This window comes from Lepidothrix coronata, unplaced genomic scaffold, assembly GCF_001604755.1.
Source record: "Lepidothrix coronata isolate B3197 unplaced genomic scaffold, Lepidothrix_coronata-1.0 Scaffold133, whole genome shotgun sequence".
Lineage (NCBI taxonomy): Eukaryota > Metazoa > Chordata > Aves > Passeriformes > Pipridae > Lepidothrix > Lepidothrix coronata.
The window spans coordinates 2,097,886-2,124,195 of NW_016690313.1; the positions used below are offsets into that span (position 1 = coordinate 2,097,886).

The following is a 26,310-nucleotide window of genomic DNA, read 5'->3' on the forward strand; positions in this document are numbered from 1 at the left end:
TGTTCCCATCTCTCTGCATCTATAAATGATAGTCTGAGCACGTCACGTGCTGCAGAGAGAGAACCAGCTACGCATCCAATTACCCCCATACCTTACTCGTGAGGAGGAAAATAATATTTTAATTGGAGTACTCAAAAATACAGCTAGTCTGATACCAGCTACTATTTAAGGCAATTCTGCGATGCAAGTCAATGAAATAATTTCGTCTGGCCAGCGCAGAGGAATAAAGGCCCCTGTGCCATTCCCACTCCTTGGGGCTGGGTGCTACAGGGAAAGGAAAGAGGAAGTGGGGACGGCACCCTCTTTGTTGGCATCTTTTGCTGTGTATTAGCTCACACATGCCCCAGTGGTGTCTCTTGCTGCTGTCAGTGCTCACATGCCACCCGGGCGCTCCTCTGCTGTAGATAAACAGACCATCCCTTTTATCTGGACAAGTGAAAACTGCCGGACAGACACGTGGCTGCCTATTAATCTCCGAAGTGGAATGTAGTAACATTTACACACAACATGGTTCCAGTCATTAAATTACTGAAAGATTAACAATCCCGAGTGCTCAATAAACAGAAAAGGCACCATGCAAACGAAACGTTCTAGTCAGGGGAAATTTTTGCTTTAACATGACTAATCCAGTACTTGTTTCTTGAGCCGCAAGTCACAGTAACTGGAGGAGGAGAACATAATGTGGTCTGGATTTCATTTTGAGGACTATCTTTAATTTTTACTGCTGCGCTGATAATTTTAGTTTGCAATTAACAAAAATATCTACCATTCCTCAAATACTTCTCTCTTTAATGCTTTAGGTGGTTAACGCAGAAAATGTTTTGAACTCCAGGGTTGTTTCTTAGGTGAAATAGCTTGATACCCTATTTAAAGAAAAAATACCCTGAATTCATCTTTAAACACATCAGCTTGTTAAAAGTATTGACGTGGCTGTGCTTTAAAGAGGGACTGAGCCAAAGCACCTTAACCTCTTTGGGAAGATGTAGACAACTAAGGGCAGCGTAAAATGCCTTAATATGAAAGTCGTGCAGGGCAGTAGAGCCAGAAGAACTATTTAATGTTTACACATGCTTTTCATTCCCAAGGATCTCCGCGTGCCCAAGGAGGATCCCTCCCTCCAGCTCCTGGCCAGAGCAGGGTCCTGTGGGTGGTGGGCACCCCAGAACAGCTACCAGCCCCCAGCACCCAACACCATCCATCCTCCACCTCCCCTCCCTGACTGTTTGCTTTAGATCTCTTATCACCCATCACCCTCCGGGCAATATCGCTGAGCTGCCGCACCTGGCGAATGGAGCGCTTGAGCTTGATGTCTGAGGAGATTTTAGTTGCCTAAAGAGAAATAAACTACAAAAGAGCATTCACAGGGCTGTAGACCTGGGATTTGGGGGCTTGCTTAGTTTTAGTACATATCCAAAATATGCTCTCCACAGTTGTGCACTAAAGAGGGTTTGGTAAGGCATATACCTACTCTGACAAGCTGCCTGTCTAAGTTTATGAACCCTCTGGAATCTGATCCCTTTAAATATTAAAAATAATTCACTGTATTGCATCTAATTGAAACCCACTGAATACTTAGAGGAAAGGAGAGATGAGTCAATCCCAACACCTTTCACCCACAAGTGCACCAACAGTTTTCTGATCTTCTTTAATCATAGAGCTCCAATGGCCTGATTCGTCACAGGAGTGCATCTCCAGCCATCTAATCTTTCCACACTCGGCTCAGGTTTCCCCCATCCCAAGGAATCACACACAACGTCTTTGGAGAAGAGGGGATTTTCTTTTTCCCTTCCCATGTCTGCAGCTTCCTCAGAGTCTGCAGTTTTGTTGTCGTTGTTCCATGCCCTCTTTGCTGCCTGCTGCAGTGGAGCCATGGCTGGGCTGTTAGCAGGAAGGTCAGGGGTGGGTGGGGAAGGGCTCAGGCACCGTTCGCCAGACACCCAGTACACTGGATACTCTCAGACACAACCCCGATACTTTGCTCTTTGCTCAGGTACTGGGTTATTAAACATGCCTCCAAAACAACAGCAGTAAGGCAGAGACACTCAGGAGATGAAGAGCCAGTTTTAGTGAGTGCTAAAGCATCAGGGCATGATAAACCCAACTCTTAATGTTGCTGCTGGGTTGTGTTCGTTCTCTTCTTAATTTTTTTCCCTGTTTTCACCTTTTTGACTGTGCCACCATCCTCGGCAGCTGCCCTCTACCCCTCAGTGTGGGGCCAGCCTGGCACAGCTCAACACTGGCCACAGGACCAGGTGGTCAGCACGAAGGGTGAATTGTCCTCCTGGCTTCCCCCAGCCCTTCTGCACAGGGAAGAGGGATTTCGTATGTGGTTTAGGACTCCCACTGTCCAAGCAGTGCATGGAGTTCATGCAAAACCCCAAAAGGGAAGCCTAGAGGCTGGGATGGAGAGGATTTTCTTTGTGTGGGTGTGGGGGTGTGTGCGCATCATTCGATGCATGTGGTAATTGTCACAGATGACACATATATTCCATTTCTATGACACTTGATGCCAATAGAGACAAATATATGAGCATTGGCCAGGAACAAACCCAGAAGGGGCGTGCTCAGCTAACAAGTGTGTTCATGAGCAGCTTAATAAATTTATGTATAATAGACACATGTATTTCCTCATTTGCAAAAAACTAATCTGCACCTACCACAGAGCTGTCAGAGAAGCAGTTTCGTGCACATAAAGCATGCTAAAATCCCTGACTAGAAGGCATGGAACAAGATCCAGGGTACAGATCCCACCATGTGATGGAAAGCTGGCATACCTCTAGCAGACATGAGAAGAGACCAATTATTTTAATTCTTTGTTAGAGTTTTAAAATCACTTTTGCTGTAGCTGCAGGGTGACGATTCTGAGCTATTAGGTGATATTTTCTTGAGGAAAAATGTTGTGGTTGTGCTGCCTGTGATTGAAAGGGTAGGTTTCCCTGCTTTATCCTGTGCACATGCAGCCTACAAACTATGTCTAATGAAAGATCTTTGGATTTGTATTCCTGTCTTTGCTGTTTCACATAATACTTTCCCTGCTAAAATGAGGCTGAAAGGCCTCTTGACAGATGTTGTTCACTGAAAGCGAAATTAAGCTCGAAATTAAGAGCAAGTACCCTGTGCTATTTAAGGCACAGAGTATACTCCAGTAACCAAGCAAGCTGCTTGCAGACCAGAACCACGGCAACTCTTTGCAAGCTGGACATGAGGTTGGGAGATCCAGTGCCACCAACCCCAGGGCGTTACCACACAACACTGGTGCCCAGGAGAGCCTGTGACTGTAGCTTGGCCAACCCCTGGGTGCAAGGGGTGGGTTGGGGAACTGATCACCACCATCCTTCTCTCGTCATCTCAGTCACAGCCTGTATGATTACAAAGATTTTACAAATTTGAGCAGAATTTGGGTTTGGTCCTCAAAGATGCTGAGGGTTTTCTAGTGTCACTGATGTTAATGTGGAGCATGAGGGGCTCTCTTGTGTGTGCTGTGATTCCTGAATCATCAGAGAGTGGCATCACAGCCCAGTCATCTTCTTATAAATGCACCATGCCTGCAACTCACAGTTGTGTACATAATCCATTGCAATTTTTAGCATTAGTTGAGTTGGAAAAGTTTATTTCCATGAACTTTCCAGCCCTTTAATGTGAAAAAATAGCAAATAAAGGTAACTAGGAAACATGAATAAATATAATTAAACTTAAAATGCTTGTAATGATATAAGAACTGACCTCAGCCAATTAAAATTTTTAATAGAAAAAAACCCTCTAGCGTCAAAACCCAAGTACATCAACAGCATTGTCCCTTTTGTAATCAGGATTAGTTTATATTTCCTGATAGCTGAGTGAGGAGCAGTCCAAAGTGTAGCTTCTTGACCTTTTTCTCATTCAAAAACAGGTCAAGATACTACGTGAATAAAATGGGAGTGTAAAGACACATTTGGGGGGGGAGACTGAATCACCAGTTACCTATCGACTAACTATGGACCTTTTAAGAATGTTACTCTTTTCAAGTATTGACTTTTTTTATTGCTTCTCTTACAATTGCAATGGGGGAATTTAAGAGCCCCACAAACTACTTTATCATATAATTAGTTTATCAGTAAATTTGGACCTTGTACATCAATCACTATAATGCATAACCTCCACTGAGACAGAAACCAGATGTGCGTGCTTCTGCTTTCTTCTTTATAGTATCTTCAGCATCATTAGTGCCTATGCTGCAGTTTAAATTGAATTCAGCAAAAAGCAATGATCTTACCCTCCTGCAAGCAATCTGATATTACTGCAGGGATAAATCAACATTATGTTGATTGACAACTCATGCTCTTTCCCTGTTGCTGTATGGAAAAGGGTGAAGTGTGATTTGTGTATACAAAAGTAATAATTTTCATAAGTCAGGTACAGAAAAAACAAGTAAATGCTGTAAGGTGGGCATATTGTGGCAATAACACCAAGAGTCTCCATACACTGAATTATCTGAAATCACTGGAAAAGGGCCTGGCCTGCCCATTTCTTCCTCATGCAGCCTGTGGTGTGACTTGCCTTTTGAGTGCCACTCACTTCTGACATCTGTACAATCCAAATGGGAAAAACATAGCTGCTCTTGAGACAGGCTGAAGACATCTCTGTCAGACACGACAAGAGAGGACTCTTTCTGGGGCTACCAAGTAAACATCAGGCTGTCTGATCTTTGCATCCTGTGTATCCCACAAATTTCCATGGTGAGGTTTTATGTAACCTCCACATTTATAGTACATCTTATGGACAAAGGAGTGGAGCTCCAACCAGGGCAGTGTCTCCATGTGATGACTGTCAGTTGCTTCACAAACTAATACTTTGTAGGCCAAATTTTTGGGGATTCATTCATTCATTCATAAAAAATTCTCCTTGAAGTCAGGGTCCGATTGAAGCATACGAAGCCCAGCCTGCATGTGCATTAAAAATCCAAACAGGTAATTATTTACACTACTTTTTTCATTTTCTCAGTAATCAAGCACTGGCTGGTAATAATCCCCAAAGGGCTGATTATACCAGCAAGATACAGCAGCTCTCTGACCACACCTCTTCCCCGGGAAAATCCGTACATCGGCGCAAAAGGCAGCATGTTTGTAGCAGAGCAAAATTGGAATTTCATGGTTGCCTGGAATTAATGGTTCTCACGTTCTTAGCAGAGCTGAGCTGAAAGCGCGTACCACAGAGTGAGGACTTGTCAGGCGGTCCGTAACACACTTCCTTTCCAAAATTAAAAACTTGGTTTGATTGCAAGCAGACTTTTTCAGGGTATATGCTTTCGCCTTCGCTCCTGAGAACAGGCCAGAAGATGCTTAAGTGTTTCTAAAGTATGATATTTTCTGCTGCTCATCTGCATGTCTAGTGTACCAGGAGAAGAGTCCTTCCTCCAGGAATAACACATGTGTAATGTATTACATTACAGCTGATTAAAGTAGCCTCTGCTGCTGCTGTTAAACTTGACTGGTGGATCATCCAAATATCTGCAGGCATCATCTTATGAACACAGAATATTGAAATTGTGCTCTTATCACTGTACAAAAAGGCTGCTGAAAACATGCTGCCTTGGTGAAATCAGGCACCCACACTAATACAGTCACACCTGGAAAGCAGAATGATATTGTGGAGAGAAGTCTAAAACAGGTAAATAAAATGCACATGTCAACTTAGCAAGTGCCAGTTACAATACCATGTTTGAAATAGGTCTCGAACATCCACACAACATTATCACTGAGAGATATAAGGTTTTATCAGTGTATTAGAGTGGGAAAAGGAATGGCTGATGCATTCCTAATGGCAGAATTTTAATAATACAGAAATAGTAGAGCAGGACTTGGCCTGAAGAGCTACCTCTATTAGTGACTATCAGCCAGCAAGGGCTGAGTGTGATTCCTCAGGCCCAGGCTGTTAGTGAGGACTTACTTTGAAAATTTGTCTCCTTTCTTGTAAATTGAGTAGATTTTGACTGGAAAACACCGAGACTAAAGAGGTAGAACTGTCTTCTAGCTCAGTGACACTTTTAGTTCAAACACGTGAAACCAAACCCCCAAGTGCAAGAAGGATGGTAATGTGGTACTTAAACACGATTTTTAGAGAAGCTCTTAAAGCTGCAAGGGTTATTAACCACCAGGAATCTTTCCCTTAATATATATTAAAAGCTGGTTTATATGGAAAGTGTTAGGTGTACTTGAATTTCAAACGCCTTGGTTATTTTATTACTTTACCAATCTAATCAATGCAGGTGTTTCATAGCAAAAGCACACAAGCAGTCAGACTGTCTGAGGGCAGCAATGAGTTTCACACATTTCTCCTGGTATAAATAAAGGGCCAGAAGTGTGCTGGAGTGACTGGGCCTTTGGCATTAATTGCAATTAGATGGCAGTCAGGCTTGAGGTGCAAAAACATACGTGTCTTAACTGATTCATAAAGGAGTTGGGATATCTTCTTCTGAAAATCAACCGCTTCCAATTTTACCAGTGAGGGGACAGGGAAGGACAGAGGTGGGGCCACCACAGCCCAAGCCGGGCAGGGGGTGCAGTCAGTGCCTGTCCCACGGCTGGCTGTGCCGTGGGATGTGGCACAAGGTACTGTGCCCCGCCAGCCACATGCGTGCGCTCCCACCCGCTGCAGCCAGCCCAGCCAGGGATCGTGCCATCTCTCTGTCTTTACCAAGATCAAATGGAGCTACTCAATCAGGGGATGCCATTATTGCCTCCACCATGCAATTTCCACTATCAATAATTTACTGTATGTGCTGCACGGGCAGAAGGGGGAAACGGCCGGACAGATTTTTGACAGGGGGTACGGAATCGACCCCGCGGACGGCGGGGCAGACCCGAGCAGGGCGTTTCGCCCGAGATCCACGAGCTCCGCGCCCGCCCCTGTCTCCGCCGGCGGGCGCTGGCGCGACGGGCGGCCCCGCTGTCGGTGTCGTCCCCGGCCCATCCCGGTGCCGGTGCCGGTGCCGGTCCGGGCAGAGCCGCCTCGGGGCCGCCGGCACTTGAGCGCCCGCTGCGCGCCTGCAGAAAGTCACCGGTGTAACGTTACCTGGGGCGCTCATTAATAAGCAATGCCTGTTATTATCTTGATTGCATTCTTAATAGGCGAACTACGGAGAGGTCAGCGCGGGAGCGATATTTAAATGGATCGGGCTTGCTTAATACCCGGCGGAGTAAACCAATATCCCGCCGCTGGCGGGCGAACAGACACCCCCCCGCCCCGCTCGGGGGGCGCCGGGGGAGCGGAGGGGAGCGGAGCGGAGGGGAGCGGAGCGGGGCCGGGCGGGCGGGGCGGGGGCGGTGGCGGGGCCGGGAGGCGGTGCGGAGGCTCTAAGCGGGGCAGCGCGGTGCCTGCGGCCGCCGCAGCCGCTGGCCGGGGGCGAAGCCGCTCGGCGAGGAGGAGGCGGCGGGGCTGGGCCGGGAGGCTCCGGTTGGGCGGCGGGAGTGGGGGATCCGGCTCCGCTGCCCTCCCGCCCCTCATAAAGCTTTGATGAGACACTTGAGACGCCGCCTGTGTTGCCGAGGCGGCGGGAGGTGGCCGGTGGGACTGGGCGCCCGGGAGAGGATGTGACTTCCCGGAGGGGACCCGGACAGGCTTTGTGTGGACGACAAGGTACGCGGCGCCCCGCCAGGAAACTTGGAGGGGCCGGGGCTCGGGAGGTGCGGGTGACTGCGGGGCTGGGCGGGCGCTGGCCGGGGAGACGCGTCGGGGAGCGGGAAGGGCGCGGGGGGTGCGGGGTGACCGGGGCAGCCCCGACCCCTTTGTTCCCGCACCTGCCGGCCCGGCGGGGCCGTTCCCGGGGCCGTTCCCGGGGCCGTTCCCGGAGCTGTTCCCGGGGCCGTTCCCGGCCGGGCGCGCGCTGGGGGCGGCGCGCGGGACCCGCCGGCGCTTCCCCGACGGCGGCGCGAGAGCCCCGCGCGGGGCGCGGCGCGCGGCCCTGGGGCGGCGGGGGGCGCCCCCTGGCGACGGGCGCGCGGCGGGGCCCCGGCCCCCTCCTCGCTCCCTCCTTCCCTCGCTCCTTCCCTCCTTCCCTCCGTCCCTCGCTCCCTCCTTCCCTCCGTCCCTCGCTCCCTCCTTCCCTCCGCCCGCGGCGGGAGCGGCGGCGGGGCACGGCCCGGCCCGGCCGCGGAGGAGCCGGGCTGCGGGCAGGGCCGGGTCCGGGCGCCGCCCCGGCGCTGGCGGGCGAGGTGCCGTCAGGGAGGGGCGCGATGCACTTGTTGAAGCTGGACCGTCGCTGGAATGTGAAGCACGCCGGGCACCCTCACCGGGATCCGGTGCCATGGGCGCCTTGTCCTCTGCCTCTCCCGCTTCCCCCGTCCGCTGGGCGCGGGAAGCCCGCGGGGAGGGAAGGAAGGAAGGAAGGGAAGGAGGCGCGGGGCGGGAGCCCGGCGGCCTGAGCGGCTGGAGGTGCCCGGGGAGGGGAGCGGCGGGGCCGGACGCGCCGGCTGTGGATTCATATCGGGGTATCAGACACTCCTTCGGCCAGAAGGAAACGGGTTAGATGGTAAATTTGGTTGGCGAATGTGTAATTAATACTTTGGAAACCTCGTGCTGTCCCGGTGATTTTTTTACTAGAATTAAAAGCGGGAGGTGTTACAGCTGTGAGCCGCGCTGGCTTTGCTTGTTTATTTTTAAGAGGTGCTGTTGGTGTCTTGGCTTGTACATTCCAGTTAAGATATGTCCTTTTCCTCTCAGTTTATTGTAGTTGGCTGTTCGGAGGTTATGCAAGATCAATAGTCATTACTTATTTATGTTTCTAGTAACACAGTTATAATGAATGCAAAGAATCCATCCTGGCAATACATTTTTTTTTTCAGCCAGTATTTCTGTAATCTTTAATTCATGGTGATAAGTACTTAAAATGAATTTCCTTGGTTGTCTGTAGATACGAGCAAAGGGCTGGGTAATGAGCCACCTGCTCGTGGGTGGGAGGAACTCTCACATCACCAGTTTTGAGTGGCTGGTTGTGCAGAAGTGAAGGGTTTGCTCTGTTTGCGCATGGGTGGCTGTCCCGAGCGAGAAGGTCGTCGTATCGTCCTGCTCTTTTGTGCCGGGTAGTGCCTTGGTGTGAGTCAATGGCTCCGCTTGCAGAGCCGGAGCGCTGCCTGCAAGCCTTTGGGTGAAAACTTGAGCCCAGTGATGGCCCAGAGTTAGTCCAGGTGCAGAAGACAACACAGGCAGAGGGGACGCTCTTGGCTCTATGCGAATCCTGTGGTTTGGCACACGAGAGGAGGTAGCAGCTGTCAGGGGGGACACTACGGCTTCCTGTGTGCGGAGCGGCCGCACTGGCTGTGTAAACACACCTGGGGAGAGGAGAAGACAAACAGTGATGTTCTACAGGAGCGAGTGCTGTCCCTCACCTTGGTCTCAGGGTAAGGCAGTGGCTCTGTTTTAACTCTAAAATACCTTAAAGGAGCTAGTAGATGTTTCAGCTGTTTACTTAACACGAGTAGATACAGGAGCCTTTCTGCAGGGCTCTGTAATTCACAACAATTTTCTGCTGTAGTACTACCACTTAATGTTCAGCTTCACTGAACCTCGGCTGGGAAAACCCATATATAAGCAGTGTGCCTTCTGTTCATGTTGCCAGTGCTCTCTGCTTTCCGGAGCTGCAGGGTAGATCCTGTTGTTATATGGCTGTGAAATCAGGGTAAACCAGGTCAGAAAGATGAAGAACATTTTTTATCTGAATAATGCAGATATAACGGTGGAGGAAAATGGGAAAGGACTTTTATCTTGGGAGGAGTAGGACTAAACTGAAAAAAGTTTAATTTCAAGCAGCACGCTTTTAAGCACCAAGGCATTATGTTGTAACAGTAGTGCTATGGGAGTACTACAGCGTGCTGGAATACTACAAAATGCAGTGCACAGACGCAAAGGATTTTAAAGACTCACTAACGTGTGAAAGAATATAGGGAAAGAATGTATAAGGTTCTGTGCTTTGCTTAAAAGCAAAGTGACAGTGCGGAGCTGAAAGTAGCTGCAGTTAAAAGTCCTTGCAGTACCTGTAGCACTTTATGCAACTGTTACTGTTGCTGTCAGGAAAACACAAGAAGCTGCGTGTTTTGCTCAGAAGATAATTCTCCAGAGGGGTGTGGGACAGGTCACAGGTAACTTGAAAGTAGGAGAGCCTCTCAACCCTCCTAAGGGCAAGCACTGCATAAACATGAGAAACAATTCACTCTACTGAGTGACTTGTGTAGTAAGTGTGATCCTAGTAAAAAAGAAAAAGTATGTCCCATACCTGCCTTCCTGAAGGCTGAAAAGTTGTTCTAAGAATGTGCCCTGTGCCTACACTAGAAATCTCACGTTAGGCATTGTGTGAATTGGTGGAGGCTCCACTAGAAAAGGATATGTGCTTTTAATAGGTTAATTGCTGACTTGTCTTGACCTGTTTTCAAGCATATGTTGCGAGCACTTGGTTCCTCCTAAATAGCTGAAATGCTGCTTAATTGGGAAACTCAATCATTTCTTAGATCAGTTCATACACTGGCATTCTTGGTAATGCTTAGCTGTAAACACCCTTTAAAAGGAAGCTTTTAAAAGGCACTGAAGCCAAGCTATTTTTGTGTGTTGCTGAAATGAAGTGTTAACTCAATAACTTACTGTCTTCAGCTGCAGCTGGGAAGGTGCTGTGTGTAACAACTCCTGTTTGCTGTGATACACCATTAGGAAGCAGCACAGGTGTGTACAGAGTGAATGGCTTAATGTGTTGGGATGGGGCTGGTAGGCTGTGCTGTCTGTCAACTCACAAATCCTACTGTTTCCTTTCCTTATCCATACCTATTATTCAGTCTTATCTTTGACTGCGGGTTCTTTGAGACAGAGACAGGCTTCCCTGTCTTCTCTTCCTGGTACCTGACAAGGACTTGTGAGTGCTCTTGTAATTCAAACAATAAATAATAGATTTTGCAGTGCATACAGACAACTCTGCTGTGGTCCCTTAAGCTTACATGTTACCAATTCCAGGCTCTGAGCAGCCCAGTGGGGAGCACTGTTTGCAGGAGTTGTCCATGTGGAACAGGACAGTCATATGCATAAGGTGTAGGTGATCTGTAGGGTCAGGCTCAGCCTTTCCTCCTTTTCAACATTCAGGACCTAATTATCAAGAACTTGTAGAGTGGTGGGGTCCAACTGCTACACCCAACAGCAACCACGAACATGGAGCAGTCTGAAATACTGAGAACACCATGGACTGGACTGAACAGGAAGAGTCTTAGCAACAAAAAGCCAACCTCATCTCAGGCAAAGTTTCTACCCTTTATAACCAGTGAACAGAGTGTTAGCTGTGAAAACACTGACCCGGTGTGATTGTGGTTCTTGGTGACACTGATCCTAGTGGTAGCAGAATGTCCCATTACAGCGTAATTTAGCCATCATGAATGGATACAGCTGTCTGAAGATGAGTACCATGGACAACCGGAGAAAGCAAAAGGAAACTTCCATCAGTGATTTTTCATGCCCTGGTGACAGCTGCTGTAAGGCTGTGGCACTTGTATAGTTTCCTCGGTAAGAATATTGTATTTTTCAGAGAAGTCATTTTCTGAAACCAGTTAATTAGGACAGTTATTTCTGGCCGTGGCATTTGTAGAGAACAGAAGGCATGATTGTTCTTATATTTGTTTCTCTGAGTCCTTTGATCGAGTAGAAGCTCTCAATGCTTTACGCTATAAATTACCTCAATCCTTTGGCAGTTCACTTCTTTTCTTGTGTACTTGGTTAGGAAAATGCAGAAATCCTTGTGACTCAGCTACAGACTACTATAAATTATGAAGAAATGGGGGAGGGGGTCACATTTCACATTAGGAAAGGCAATTCTTAGGAGGATGGGAGGAATACTGGTTGCTAAATTTGAGATAAGCATTTTATGGTATCTCAAAATCTGAGCAGCTACTGCCACCTAGAGATGCACGAACCACACAGGCTGCTCGGGCTGGCTCTGCACCATTAAAATGAGTTAATCCCAATCCTTCTAACTCCTCAGTATAAATTTAGTGTAATAGTGCAGGCTTTTTTTAGGTCTGCAACTGAGGTGTTACTGTGAATTCTGTTCTAGCAATTTAGGTAATTAAGTTTTATACAGTCTTCTCTATCTGGCTTGAATAGGTAAACAAGAAGCATCACTTTCAGTAAGAAAGTATTTGCAAGTCAAACTTATACTGGTTTGGTACAGCTGTTGGTGAGACTTTATAGCCTGTCTAAAGGTTGCACAAATAAAATGCAATGTAGAACTAGTCCCTGAAGGATTTGAGTTGAGTTGAAGGTAGGTTTGTTCCCCATCCCATCGTTGAAGTCTACTTGTCAGGGGCTGTCCTTTAATAGATATTTGGGGGACTAGAAAAGCATCCTGATTTTTCCCAGTGTATTGAGTCAGCAGCCTTTAGGTTGGTTTCAGTAGATTCATACTTTTCTCCATTTAAAAGTATCAAAGTTAAGTTGAGTGCACAGGTATTTGTTGCTCCCTCAAATTTAACAGCATGGGATGCACTCGTTGTATCTGCTCTTTGGTTCTTTTGAGCTCGCAGCTTCTGATTTTTGTTCTGTACATCAACCTGCTATAGCAGGTTCTTCCTCTGCATTTGAGAGGGTGCTGTTCCGTATTTAATTTGTAAAGAACTGCTTGCAGAGAGAAACAATGCATCTGTTTTACCCACTGAACTCACAGTCACATGTGCAATTAGTTGTTTGACTCTTAGAGACACAGTATGATTTGGGGGCTTTTATAATAACTGCTAACCCTTGGCTATCAAATGCCCAGTGGAATAAGAAAACCAAAGCAACTAAACCTCAGTTTAACCAAACCTGGAGTTGACAAGCCACTGCATGATTGTATGTACTATGTAACTTTCCATGTGATGGATTTTTTAATTTCTTAAGATACTTGAAGTCTGTCAGCATAAAGTATAATGGGATAAGATCTTAATGCATAACTTCTTAGGGAATAGAGTTTTCCTGTGGGAAACTGAGGAGCTCTGATACAGGGATATTTGCCACAAGTCAGGAGGCAACTGCAAACTGTTTATAACTTATCAGAGTGCATAAGAGCTGTTGTACCAGTCTAGAGTTTGAAAAACTGCTCTTGGCTCTCAGAGTTCCACATCAACCTCAGCCTTTCCTTTATGTGCACGGAGCTACAAGTAGGCTTTACATACATGTAGCGTAGAGGAGGAGCCTGGAAAAAAGTTGAACTAAGCAAAATCTTGAGCAAAATGCTGTTATATATTCTTTTCTAATTCAGCAAAAGATTCACCCCAGAATCCTGTAGTACATATCTTTTAAAAGTGAGTTAAGCTTAATCTTGTGCCTTATCTAATGTGATTGAAACACTGCTTTCTTTAAACATAACAGCTTCTGGAGAAATGCAGTTTTGTCTAGATCAAGGAATTAAAGGTTGTGATCTCTGGATTCCTTAGTCCCTTATGCCATTTACTTTCTAAGCTTGGTGCAACACTGAGTATCCATATGGTTTAGTTTATCCATCTTTACACTGACCATGACGTTCTTGTTGAGTGTTCAGTACTTGATACACTGAGCAGAAAAGAAATTAAATCTAAACTTTATTCAAAGGCTGAATTAGTAAGTAAACCAGTCACCCCCCCTCAGTCACAGTTGTCACTGCACACACAAGTGTATGGACACTGTTGGGATGAGCGACGGGACTTGTTTTGCAGTATTTCTAGGTAATTGTGCCTGCTGGCTGCCTCCATTAAGACTTGGATCTTCACTTGCTATTTACATTCCTTCTGAGTTGATAATCCAGTTTGACTGAGCCGTAAATGCCAAGAGAGAAATGCTATTTGATAGAATTTGTACTAAAAGCCAGTGTGAGTCCAAGGGGGAAGCAAAGTCACTGACAAGTTCAAGCTGGCAAGGATGACCTAACCAGAATCCATGCCAGGAAACTGTGGTGAAGTATGAATGTTCTGCTGAAAATCACGACCATCCTTTATCTTTATAAGTGGTTGAACCAAAACTAGAAATAAACACGTGTGAAGTTCTCCATTTTTGCTTTTTCAAATATAAACATTATACGTTATGTCAGTGTAATGATTTTTTTGTTGTTGTTGACAGCTTATGTCCCACGGGTGAAGAAGGATTGCTTTTATTCTACAGGGGGCAAAGGAGGATGTTTCACATGTCATTGCAGCAGCAGGGTACTTACTGGTGTGGTGTTGGCAAATTGCTGCCAATGAAATGGTGCAAAGAGAGAATATGCAGGTGCACCTTTACATCTTCTCACAGAAATGTATATTTTGTGTAATGACTTGCAAAAGAATCTCTGAAAATGAGTTTTCCCCTTAAAAGCTAATGATTGGCATGTGAGTTTAAAACAAAGAATAAAGCTGCCTTCCATGAAAGACTCATTTTAAGTTCTTTTCTCTTCCACTTTTGCACCAATGATATATTTCTGGTGCCCCCTGTGCAAAACTTTTCTGCCATTGAAACTGCAAAAGTAGGAGGAATGTCACCAGTGAGCAAGGATGTTGCAAAAGGATGTGAGTCAATTCCACACGCCTCCATTAAAAAAAAAATAAAAAAAAAGGCAGAAATAATGTTTAAGAAGAAACTGGGTGGAGGTCTAAGCCTCCAAAGAAGTCTCTACCTTTGAGACTGACAAACCTAGAGGCAACATCTTGAATTCCATAAGCCTCAAGCATGAAGTCATATGACTGGATTCTTAACCTGTTTTGTTCAACATGGATATTGTTGTATTTTGTTCCTTGCTCTGATTCTTGTAACTGTTATGAAACTTATAGACCCTTATGCTTGGAAATACTATAAATCATTTCCCCTGCCTTTAGCTAATGGAAGGACAGGTATGCAGTGAGAGCCAGAAAACACAATAAATAACTTCCATGTCTACTTTAAATTAAACACTTTGGAGCAAGTCTTCAGTCGCAAAGCACCAGCAGACCTGTTAATATTCAAGTTTTGTTCACTAGAAAATTGCTGTGGGGGAACTGCTGATACTCTGCATATCTTGTAATTACTCACATTCAGGCATAGCTTTGTTGAGGATGGTCCTGAGCCACTGGTATTTTAACAGAAAAGATGGATCTGTGGAGATGCATTGAAGAACAAGATGACTGAAACTCTTGGGGTTTTTTTTCCTTTTTATTGTTGGTGGTGGTGCTGCTACACTGGCTTCATCCCCTGGAAGTGCTGGACATCCATATTACAAGTAGGGATAGCCTTGCTCTTCTCATTTTGTCCAACTTAAGGCTGACCTTTGGTCCCTGGAAAGCTGCCTGGTTTGTGTTTATAGGGCTGGTAAATCCCTACTTGTGCAGTGGTACTTCTCCATGGGAATAGGTCTTTCCTGAATTTCATAGCAAGTTTGCTGCAGGTAAAAGCCTCTGGATGAGATAGATACTTGTGTTGCATTTCAATCAAACTTTGTAGAGGTTTTAATGGTGAAGAATATTAATGTTTTAACAATAGTTTTGTTTTCCTTGTTGTTCTTTGTTATGTGATGGTTGAGCCCACAAACTGGAAGCAGGAGGCTGAAAGCTGAAGAATGAAAGAAGAAACAAAAAGCCATATGGCAATAGCAGGAGTTCCTGCCACCCCACCTTAGGCTCGTGACAACATGCCCTACATTTAACCTACAGTCAGGAACTAATTAACGACACAGATGGAAGTGAGCTAGCATATGTATTCCAAATAATACCCCTAAGGTTTTAATCAGCCTCTTTCTGTGTTAGACATCTACGTTACCATAGAGAGATTTGCAAAGTATGTGGATGATATATGTGGTAAAGACAGCTTTGTGTAGTGGCTGAGGTGAGGGACGGGGGCCAGGGGCTCTCTGCTCTCCTCTGGTTCAGGAGCAACTTGCTATGCAGTCTGGGGTGAGATGTTTAAGCATATTTGTGGGCTTCAGGCTACCCAGAAGGAAAACAAGGTTTCTGATGTGGTTCCTCCTCACTTAAGTGTGTTGAGATTCAATGTTTGCAAAGCACTTTGGGGGCTTTGATAGCGTGTTTTTCAAGAAATGTTGTACAGCTGGAGAGTCGCAGTAGTAAAAGCACCAGATCTCTCTGCTTTTGCAACTTTTTTTTATCTCTATAGCTACTAATGATCTCTGGCATGACAGCTCTGCTTTTGATTTTGAATAGGATGGTGACTTCTAGGTAGTCTGTTATGTTGTGGAGGTACTTGGGAGAGGGAGAACACTTAGGTGTATCCAACAGACTGATTGGGTAATGTAATGTTTCTTGCTTTAACTTTCTCTTTCCTCCCCCACCCCCAGCTACTTGAAGAGAAGCCGTCCTTCCCTGCAGGGTAGTAGAATCTGCTTACGTGAAGGGACAGGTATTGAAGTTTTTTAGAGAACTGTTTATTTAATGACTGAAATCTCATATACAAACCTACCCTTTGGAGCTTAAGGGCTCTTACAGTGAGGACTTTGCTGGCAGCAAAGCCACTTTCTTCAGTGGGGGGGATGTGCGTGAAACAGGACACCCAAGTGAGGAACCTTAGGTGGTATTGGGCTGGATTTTGCATACTTCTCTTTATAGGCATGTCTGGGCTATTTGTGTGCTTAAAGCAGTGGGGGAAGGGAGGAGCTAGTCTGCACGCCTAAAAAGCTTTTTTCTTCCTCTTTAAAGTGTAATTATTACCAAATATGCCTGTATCCCTCAGGAGTCCTGAGCGCGAGGAAGCTATTCTGCTGAAACCTGTCACATTTTGTTTGGATACAGCTGTTAGCTCTAGTTTAGGTGGTGACTCCATATTTATGTGGTGGTTTGCAGACCACATAAATACTGGGCTGCCTTTACAACTGGTATAAATCTATGAATGGAACACTATGGATTTGTACCAAGTAGTGACTGTGTCCACCAGGATTAGGTCCACTGGAACTTACTGCTTCAAGGAACCTCAGTGGTTTTGTGGAAATAATTCCCCGTGATGCCACAGTCTATAGTTATATCTGGAGGCAAGTATGAAAAGTCATGAACCAAGGTGACTTCATTTTTAATTGAGGAGGAGAAGAACCCATGGTCTGTGTAATTCACAGAAAGCACAGTGTAATGCTCCCCTGTGAAAGAAATTATGCCATTATACAACTGGGAGAAGGCAGGAGTTTGATAAATTAATTTTTCCTGCAAAGCTGCAGGTTTTTTTTTCCTGTGTGTTCCATTGAATGTTTGTACTTTGAGCAGTACAACTGATGAAGCTTGTTTTCAAACACTTGAATCTTTGCCAGATGTACCTTCTCACCCCTTCTAGTAATTCCAAACCCTTTCCCTTTGTGGAGCTTGTGAAATGAAAGCAAAAATACAGTGTTGTAAGTCTGTAAGTGTTTGCCTAAGAATGGAGGGGGGGAGCTTATTTGGGTGAGTCTCAGCTATTGGCATGCTGGTTATACAACATGACCCTGTGTATCCCTCTATTGAATCCAATTGAAGGTAGCTCCAAATTTTTAAATCAGGTTAGGGATAGAGTACCAGGTGTAGCAATTGCAGAAGTCTTGTTTCAACATGAAACCACTTCAGAGGTGGGAGAAAAAAAAAGCTGAAAACTATAATGCTTTCAAATCTGTGGTGAGCTGCATTGTCGTAGTAAAATATCAGTGGTGAAAGAGCACTTCTTGCCAAAGTGTTTTCAATACAGTTATGTTAACATATTGACATAGTTTTCCAACAGTGTTATCTCTGAAGAGAAAGCTGTTGCCACAACAAGGCACGTGTGGGGCTGGCTGCCCAGTGAAGTGGGTTAGATTCCTAATGAGTGTATCCTTATTCAATATGAAGTCCTCATTATTCCATTAATGGAGACTGAGGTGACTTTGCAAACTTACAAGTTTCTACTCCTGCTCTGGTTCTGCTGCCATGTAACTTTGAACTTGAATGCTCCCAGAAACTGCTTTGGTCCCTCAGTGTGAACTTTTATCCCTTGCCCTGTCTATGGAAAATATTTCCGTGGAGATGCTGTGCTAATAACTGGACTGAGCATGTGTCTAGAGAAATCTGCACACAAGGGCGGACAGCCAAAAGATGACTGATAACACCACTGGCAAATGCAGGCATATTGTTAATACCTGTCAGGGCTCTGACAACAGGCATTTCCAGTTTCTGGTTCACGCACATCACGACATACTGGTCTGCTTCATTTCAAGTACTGACTATGGCTAAAAGCAAGGCATTCTCTTACAGCAGTACCACACACAGTCGGGGTCTCAGCAAAGGTAGGAGTCTTGCAAGGGTATAGCCCTTGCTCTCCTCTCCATGCCCTGGGGAAAGCACTGCCTGCCCAAACCACGGGTAACTGCTTCGTCTGATGATTATGCTTTTTAACAATGGATTTTCCTTGGCAAAGCTTCGCTTACGTTCCTGTCGAGTGCACAATGTTCTATAGGTCCTAGGAAGCTTGCCACTTGCAGCAGAACTGGTGCGTGCGTGGGATGCTTTACATGCTGTTCACTAGTTTATAGCACTCTGTAAGATCCAAGCTCAACTGGTACAGCAGCTTCTAGGTTGTTCCAGGGCTGCTGGACACATGTCACAGTACAAGGGATCCAACTCGCACTAGAGTGCACGCAACATGATCCATTCTGTTCCTGCTCTTGGGTGCCAATTATCCTTGACTTCAGTGGGAGCTTCATGTGTGTGCTCGGCAGAACAGCTGCCAAGTCCTGTGATGATTCAGCACAGTGTTTCATACCAAAGAACCATTGTGAAATGGAAGACAAACCACAGATGCTGCTCAAAGGTCTGAGGTTCTGCCTTAACGTTCTTCTGCACACAGGTTGAATTAACATTCCATGCAGCTCTAGTGGCTTTTGAAGCAAATGATTTCGGAGAACTGTAATTATCTGCTCCCATGGAGGAACTAGGTGGTATCTTGGCGTTGAGTAATTATTTCATGGATTGTTTTTGTGGTTGTTTTTCATGTTTGGGGGAGGGTGGTTAGGTAGCCTGTTCTGTAGGTGAACTTTCCTTTCACAGAGATTGCATTAATGTTACTTCTGAATGACGACAGTAATGGCATGAACATATGAACCTTGACATATAATCTAAAAAGATTAATGCAGTTTTCTGAGCCTGAAGTCAGTTTTGAAATTGGAACTTGCTAATGCATAGGTTTTAGACTTGGAAGTATTGTCCCTACTGTACAGTATTTGTGACACGGCAAGAGAAGTGCAGCATGATACTCTACCCATGATACTGGGGGGCAGAAATAAACCTGCTTTTGTTTGAGGAGGACTTTCACCGCATACCTTGGGATTTCAACATGAAATGTTGGCAAAAAACCATTGTGATGAAGCACATTGTGATTGATATGAAAGGTGGCATGCACACAAGTACCCTTTGGGAGGTGACTTTCTCTGTTTACAATTGGAATCACAGCTCCCCATGCAGTTTGAGTGCCCCAGGAGTGGGATGCTGTACAAACAGCTGGAAAGGCAGTATGTGTGTCACGGGTTCAACAATCAGTTCCCATTGTCAAACTATTAAAATAGTGCACAACTCCTCTATGGATGTTGTCTCTCTGGAAGCTGTGACGCTATCTGTGAGTCTGGCCTGCCATTCCTTCACTTGCACATGCTGCCAAAACTCATCCCGCCTGTTTCCTGGTATGGGCAGAATGGGTCCGAGATCTGTCCGACAGAGATCCTGCTGGGAACTCCCTGTAGTCCTGCACTTAGCCAATTTAAGTATAAGCATGTTTGTAAATGAGGAGACTGTCTGCTCTGTGCCCATTAAAGCACCTTAATTGGAGCTTTGAAGCGAGTGTGTACTTTGCTGTTTGAGTGTCCGGAAAGGTATGATGAAAGTTTGTAGGAAACTCTGATGCACAGCTCTGTGAAAGATCAGGACTGTGATGTCATGGCATTGTGATTTTGCCATTATTTTCTCTGGATTCTTTCCCGCTTCTGGTTTTCAGGAGAGGTTGTGATTTTTGTATGCTTTGCGGAGAGAGTCTGATAAAACCTTGGAACCCCACCTTGGAACTATCCTTGTAGTGCTTTAAACAGATGCATGCTTCTCTAGAGCCAGTGTAGGCATTGCTGGAGTATCTTTGCTCTCAGAAGCTGTACCACAGGCAAAATTTAGCAACATAAGATGAAAGCAAATTTCTCATGTTAAAAGTTGTAGTTAAAGTTAACACTACTTTTAAATTTGCTTGCTGTTTATCTTGGACTTCAAAATGCTTCTTAGTCTCTGCCATCTCTGGCATTATGGCTAAGTAGATGTTGTATACCTCGGGGAAAACCAACATGAGAATAAAAATAAAATAGGTTTCTTCTTCCTGACATGAAGCACCAATTTACAAGAATACAAATTGGATGTGGGTGTGCATGTGTATGTATTGGGGGGTGGGTGCTTGATTTGCAGTAATAAAAAATAATTATACAGTTTGCTGCATAAGTGGCCTCAAGGATAACCAGAGTGTGTCAGACATCTAGTTATGCATATGATAAAGGTTAATAGTATTTGTTCTCTGTACATTTAGTCTTTGCAAATCATGTGCTGACATGCATCCCATTTTGATATCTGTTCACACACTCTGGTAATGATGCGTAAAGCAGAAACTCATGCCTGTGGCATTCAGTAGTATTTAGTAAATTGAACTTTTGTGTAAAGATCTTAGAAAATGGCAAGGCAGAAAATGAATGTCATCTTGCTGCTAATTTTATCTTCCTCAACACACTCCTTTCTGGAGATTAAAGCATTATGAATCTATTCACTACTGAAAGTTATTTCAACTTCCATGGCACATATCAGGATGCAGAAAAGCAAGTGCATGTCCACAGCTGTTCCTCAGGTCTCTCTGCTGGAAATACAACCTGTTAAGCTGCTAGATTCCTGCTTAAAATAACTAAAAATAATGAAATAAAACAATTAACTGGTGAATCCTCATTAAATACAAATACTGAAATAAATAGTACAGCAAGGTAACTGAGTGTGTATGTAAACTAGCTGTAGATAATTGACATGACCTTCATTTAATGAGCCTCCTTCCCATTAGTGGAGATGACTGCCATAATTATGTGCCCTTATTCTAGCTGTAATTCTATGGACTTTATTGAAGTACAAACTAGGTCACGTCTTCCTGAGATCTGGTCCGTGGTGAGTGACCTCTTTTCATTGCTACAGCTTTGCTATGCTGCATGAAAGCAGGAAGGATGCTCTTGCAGCCATGAGAATGGATGGCATTTGGGAAGCCAGTCTCAAATGTGATTCCTGACAGAGATCTCGTGTGTCCTGAGGGAGTAGTTTCAGGCTTGCTCTCAAGGAGGTTGGTTTATATCTGTGTTATACAAGTTAGTGGGTGTATACAACAGTCTGTGGGACAGCAGTTGGACCAAGATTTCCTCTCCTAGAGAAGTCTTCGATCTTTTATGCCCAAAGATGTGGCTGAACAGGAGTGCAAAGGGGTTGCAGTCTTCACTTGTTTGTCCTAGAAGGTGTGGAGTAGAGACCTGAACCTCCTACGGCTGAGAAGGGAGACAGTGAGCGCGCTGTGGGACTGCAGACTCACGCTGTGTCATCAGTGATTTTTACATTGTATTTTTCTGACTGCACGTCTTACTAAAAGTGGTCGTGGCTACTCTCCTTGTCTGGCATTCAGTTGTATTTATGCCCTCAGAACATGCATTATCAGCCAGGTTGCTCAGCGCTGGTGAGCCTCCATGGGAAATAGGTACTGGGTCTGCCAGGGTATCCTCAGGCACAGGTGTACACAGAAATGCTGGGCATCTCCAGGCAAGGCCTCGTAGTGGGGGATATTCAGTACCTTGCTCAGTAGTAACATGCTGGGAAAACAGGAAAATACAGTTTTCTCCCATGTTCCCAGCACAATTCTACTTCCAGACAGGGTAACTGGCTCATAATCGGAAAAATGTATATAATATGCTAGTGTTTGGGGTTTACAAGGCACTTACTGTAACAGGACAGGGAGTATCTTTAATCTTTGTAACATAATGAAGGTTTGATAGTTGGGGAACAGAGGAAAAGGACTGGAAGCTACCATCCAAAGTGTTTCCAGTGACCTTATTGGTGCTACATTGGGATATTAGTCCTGCCTCACTAAGAAAGAGATGAACCATGCATTCAGATGTCAGTTCAACAATAGCTGAAAGATTGTGAAGTGAGATACCTTATTTTGCTATACCATGTTAAACTAGTAGATTTTTTGAGCAACTGCTAATACAAATGGCTTCTAAAATGAAGATATTTCCCAGGTGATAAAATATTATTTCCATGTATTAAATCACTTCATGTAATTTTGCTGCCAAAGACAAGGACTGTGTATATTGCTCAAGTCACTGTCAAGATAGAGAGAAGAATCTTTTCACATCCTGCTTGCAGCTTAGTCTGGGGCTCATTTACAAAGAAAAAGATGTTTGATCTGTGATCGCTTGCTGGCAATATTCCATGTGTCTGTGCTGCTAAAGCTTACTTTGACATAGTCTTCTGCTGTTATAAATGGGAGGAAGAGGAATGGCTTTTAAGCAGACGTGTTTTCTTATGTATTATCAGTATACTACGTGGGTAATGGCTGTCTAAAAGTTGTTGGTTTTCAAAGTCTAGTTGTACACAATTTTGTGCCACCCCAGATAATTAATAGTGGTAGTTGTATGTCATTGGATGGGATGTAAATAGATCAAATGTGGCAGCAGTGTCCTTGCTAAATGTAAGGCAAAACTGATTAAGGAAGAATTAATTTAATGTGGTATATAAAATACTGTTGTATCTGGTGACCAACCAGCCATTGGTGGACAATTCTGAGGGCTTATCAAAGTCAATCCACACCTCTGTCCTCTGTTTTCCTTGTAAGAGAAGTGTCCCTGTGAGTGAAGCTGCACAGCCACTATTCTGTTCACTTCACATCCATGAGAGGTAAACAGCCCAGTGACAGTGGTGAAGGACATGGCATGGTCCAGGGATCCTTCTCTCCTTTGTTCACCCAACTCACTTGAAAAGCAGCTGATCAGCCTCCAGCTGGTGTGCTTACCTGGTGGGTGCAAGCTTCTCCTTGTTCTCTGCTTGTCTTGGTGCCTCTTGTGTTTTGCACTGGAAGGTCCCTTGGGGTACTACGTGCTCAGACAGACTCTGTCCTCCAGAGTCAAGAATTGGCTGGGATCTCTGGGCACTACTTTAATAAAAATAACAGGAACTTGAATAGGAGCCAGAAGATCTGTGTTCTGTTCACTGCTCTGGTGGTCACAAAGTGTGATGTGGGTGTTTGGGGTTCTTTTCCTTTTAGGTCTTATAGAAAATAACTCTCCAGAGATGTAGTATGAATATTGTTTTTTGTCCCGCTGGCTCTGCATTTGTATGCTAGCTGAGCCACCCCTTTTCAAGACTGCAAGAGTTTGATAAAGGAAGACTAACAATCTTTTTCCTTGTTTTGTAAATCACCTCTGTAGTATTTCTCTCCCCTTTGAGAAAGAAAGCTGACACTCCCTGTAGAATGTTTTAAAAATCCTAGGATGAAAAAATCTGCAAAATATTAATGTTCTGCATGGTTAGAGCAAACACTATGTTCCTGTGAGTCACAGATGTCAGGTTTGTTTAATCTTAATAAATCTATGCCACAACAACACTTTTAAAGAGGAAGAGAGATGGAGGGATGAAGGAAGAGTTGCACTGAGGTAAAGAGAATTCTTGGCCAAAATCTTGTTCAGGGAGGGGCTAGGGGTGAGGAGGGCATGGACACAAACCCAAACACTTTCCACCCTGCCTTCATTAAGTAAACTTTGAGACCCATATTTTGGGCATTTCCTTTCTAGTACACATTTTATTTTATTTGTATGTTTTATGATAAATTGTCTTTCCATGTTCAAGTCTTAAGAGTACTAGTTTCCCACAGCATATTTGCAGGAGATAAAGTAAGTCTTTTTACACAGCACCCTGTTGGCAAACAGAAACAGCATTTACTGCCAAGTATGAGGTACTTCCGAATGAACTTCAAAAGCTCTGAAACAAGCATTAGCTGCTTCTTCAAAAATGTGAACAATGCCATTGCTTTCTAGCAGGCAGGACTGGTGAGAACAGGGATCAGAAGGCGGAAAAATAACAACTGGATGTGATGGATGTTTTAGTAGCACTTGGGATCAGACAGAAAGTATAGCTCTCTGTCACTACAGGATTTGGGGGGTTCTTGTGACAGTACTTTCCTCCTCTGCTCTTGAGGAGGAAACAATTTCTGCTCTGATCTCGTATGGAGACTCAGCAAAGCTCTTGGGAAGGAGCAGTCATATAAGCTCCAAGCTGTTGGGAGTGCTGATAGAAGTGAGCTGTGCTGACTCCAAGCCTGGTGAAGAGTTTCTTTACCAGCACTCCTTTCTGGTGCTACCCCCCCTCAATGGGGACAGAGACAAGCGTACACATAAACATCAAAGCACAGCCCATGGCACACGCCAGACTTTGAGGCAGAATGTGAGAGAAACAGGCAAACTGTCTTTCGGTATGGCAGTAGGGCTGGTTGTGCTGGAGTTCATGATGGGCTCTGGGCTCTAGCTAGGTTTAAATAAATGCTTTGCCCAGTTGAAAACAGCCAGTGTGAAGCTCTGGGAAACAGTGATTCTGCTCCTGTCACTTTGGGAGAGCTCTTACCTGCCCTGGGATCCAGCAGGGCCTTTCCGTGCTGTTCACATGATGCAAGCTGTCTGTGGAGCTCAAATTTACTGTACTGTTCTGGGCCCTTTTCTTGTTCTATATGTATGTGTATATACCTACTACATTTAAATGAGGAATTGACCCGCTGAGACCTCAGAATTTTATAGTTTCTTCCTGTGTTCTGAAGGTTGCTTTCAAAATACAAATGTAACTTATCCTGGTGCTGTTCAGGTTTTTTGTGGATACAACGATGAACTATTTTTGCCATAGAGAGATCTTAAAAATCAAATATTTACATTTGCACTTGAAATGGAAGTCTTGCCTTTCATGATTGTGAAGCTGTCTTTTATTGCTGAAATGCTGCATTGCTAAGTAGCAGTTCTGCTTTTGCTGTTACTTGAAATAGGTGTAATCAGTCAATAAATAAGGAGTCTGCATAATATCTAATCTGATACTTACTACAGAGAGACTTCGGCACATAACAACTCTGACTTGCTGGGATCAATGTTGCCTAAGTGCAGCATATGCTTTATCTGAAACTGTAAATGAAGGCACACTCTTCTACAAGAGTATGCTTTATCTCTGGTAACAAGTTGCAGCTGCACGCAGCAGATCTCTGTAGAAAGTGGGTAAAGTCTTGTGACAACTTAGGTGAATTTTTATTACTCCAAGCCTTGTAAGTTAATTTGTTTTTCTTGTTTTTAACAGTTCCACCAAGTGAGAAGAGTGATGACCATCCTTTTCCTTACTATGGTTATCTCATACTTCAGTTGCATGAAAGCTGCCCCGATGAAAGAAGCTAGTCTAAGAGGACAAGGCAGCTTGGCTTACCCAGGTCTTCGGACCCACGGGACTCTTGAGAGCCTAAATGGGCCCAGTGCTGGTTCGAGAGGACTGACATCGCTGGCAGACACTTTTGAACATGTCATAGAGGAGCTTCTAGATGAGGACCAGGACATCCAGCCCAGTGAGGAGAACAAGGATGCAGACTTGTACACATCCCGAGTCATGCTAAGCAGTCAAGTGCCTTTGGAACCCCCACTGCTCTTTCTGCTTGAGGAGTACAAAAACTACTTGGATGCTGCAAACATGTCCATGAGGGTCCGGCGCCACTCTGATCCAGCTCGCCGTGGGGAACTGAGTGTGTGTGACAGCACGAGTGAGTGGGTGACAGCAGCAGAGAAAAAGACTGCAGTGGACATGTCTGGGGCCACCGTCACAGTCCTGGAAAAAGTCCCAGTACCCAAAGGCCAACTGAAGCAATACTTCTATGAGACCAAATGCAACCCTAAGGGGTACACAAAGGAGGGCTGCAGGGGCATAGACAAGAGGCACTGGAACTCCCAGTGCCGAACTACCCAGTCTTACGTGAGAGCTCTCACCATGGATAATAAAAAGAGAGTTGGCTGGCGCTTCATAAGGATAGACACTTCTTGTGTATGTACATTAACCATTAAAAGGGGAAGATAGTGGGTTCGTGTTGTATAGATTATATTGAGACAAAATTATCTATTTGTATATATACATAACAGGGTAAATTATTCGGTAAAAAATAATTTTATGGACTGCATGTATGATGGAAGTTTATACAGTACAGTGGTTACACAATCTATTTATTGAACATATCCATGACCTGAAGGGGAACAAAAAGTCATTTGCGCACAAGTTAAAAAAAAGAAAAAAAAAAAAAAACACAAACCAAACTTATTGAAATGTCTCAAAACTTCAACTCAGG

General features: G+C 44.7%; 1 protein-coding gene across 11 annotated transcripts in view; it reads left to right on the forward strand.

The window, feature by feature from the left end:
* The window catches only part of BDNF (brain derived neurotrophic factor), a 58,656-nt gene extending 32,383 nt beyond the window's left edge, over positions 1-26,273 (forward strand). For 2 of the 11 annotated variants that reach the window (XM_017826958.1, XM_017826967.1), the window contains one exon: positions 25,284-26,267. In XM_017826958.1, coding sequence (XP_017682447.1) covers positions 25,305-26,045 — 741 coding nt within the window. In that variant the 5' untranslated portion in view covers positions 25,284-25,304 and the 3' untranslated portion in view covers positions 26,046-26,267. Of the gene's footprint in view, positions 1-7,035; positions 7,122-7,417; positions 7,615-8,442; positions 8,507-9,309; positions 9,375-10,617; positions 10,687-11,307; positions 11,512-16,255; positions 16,318-18,603; positions 18,718-25,283 lie in introns of those variants that run through there. The other 9 variants (XM_017826962.1, XM_017826961.1, XM_017826964.1 and 6 more) reach the window with 9 other exon arrangements.
* Positions 26,274-26,310: the final 37 nt, after the last annotated feature.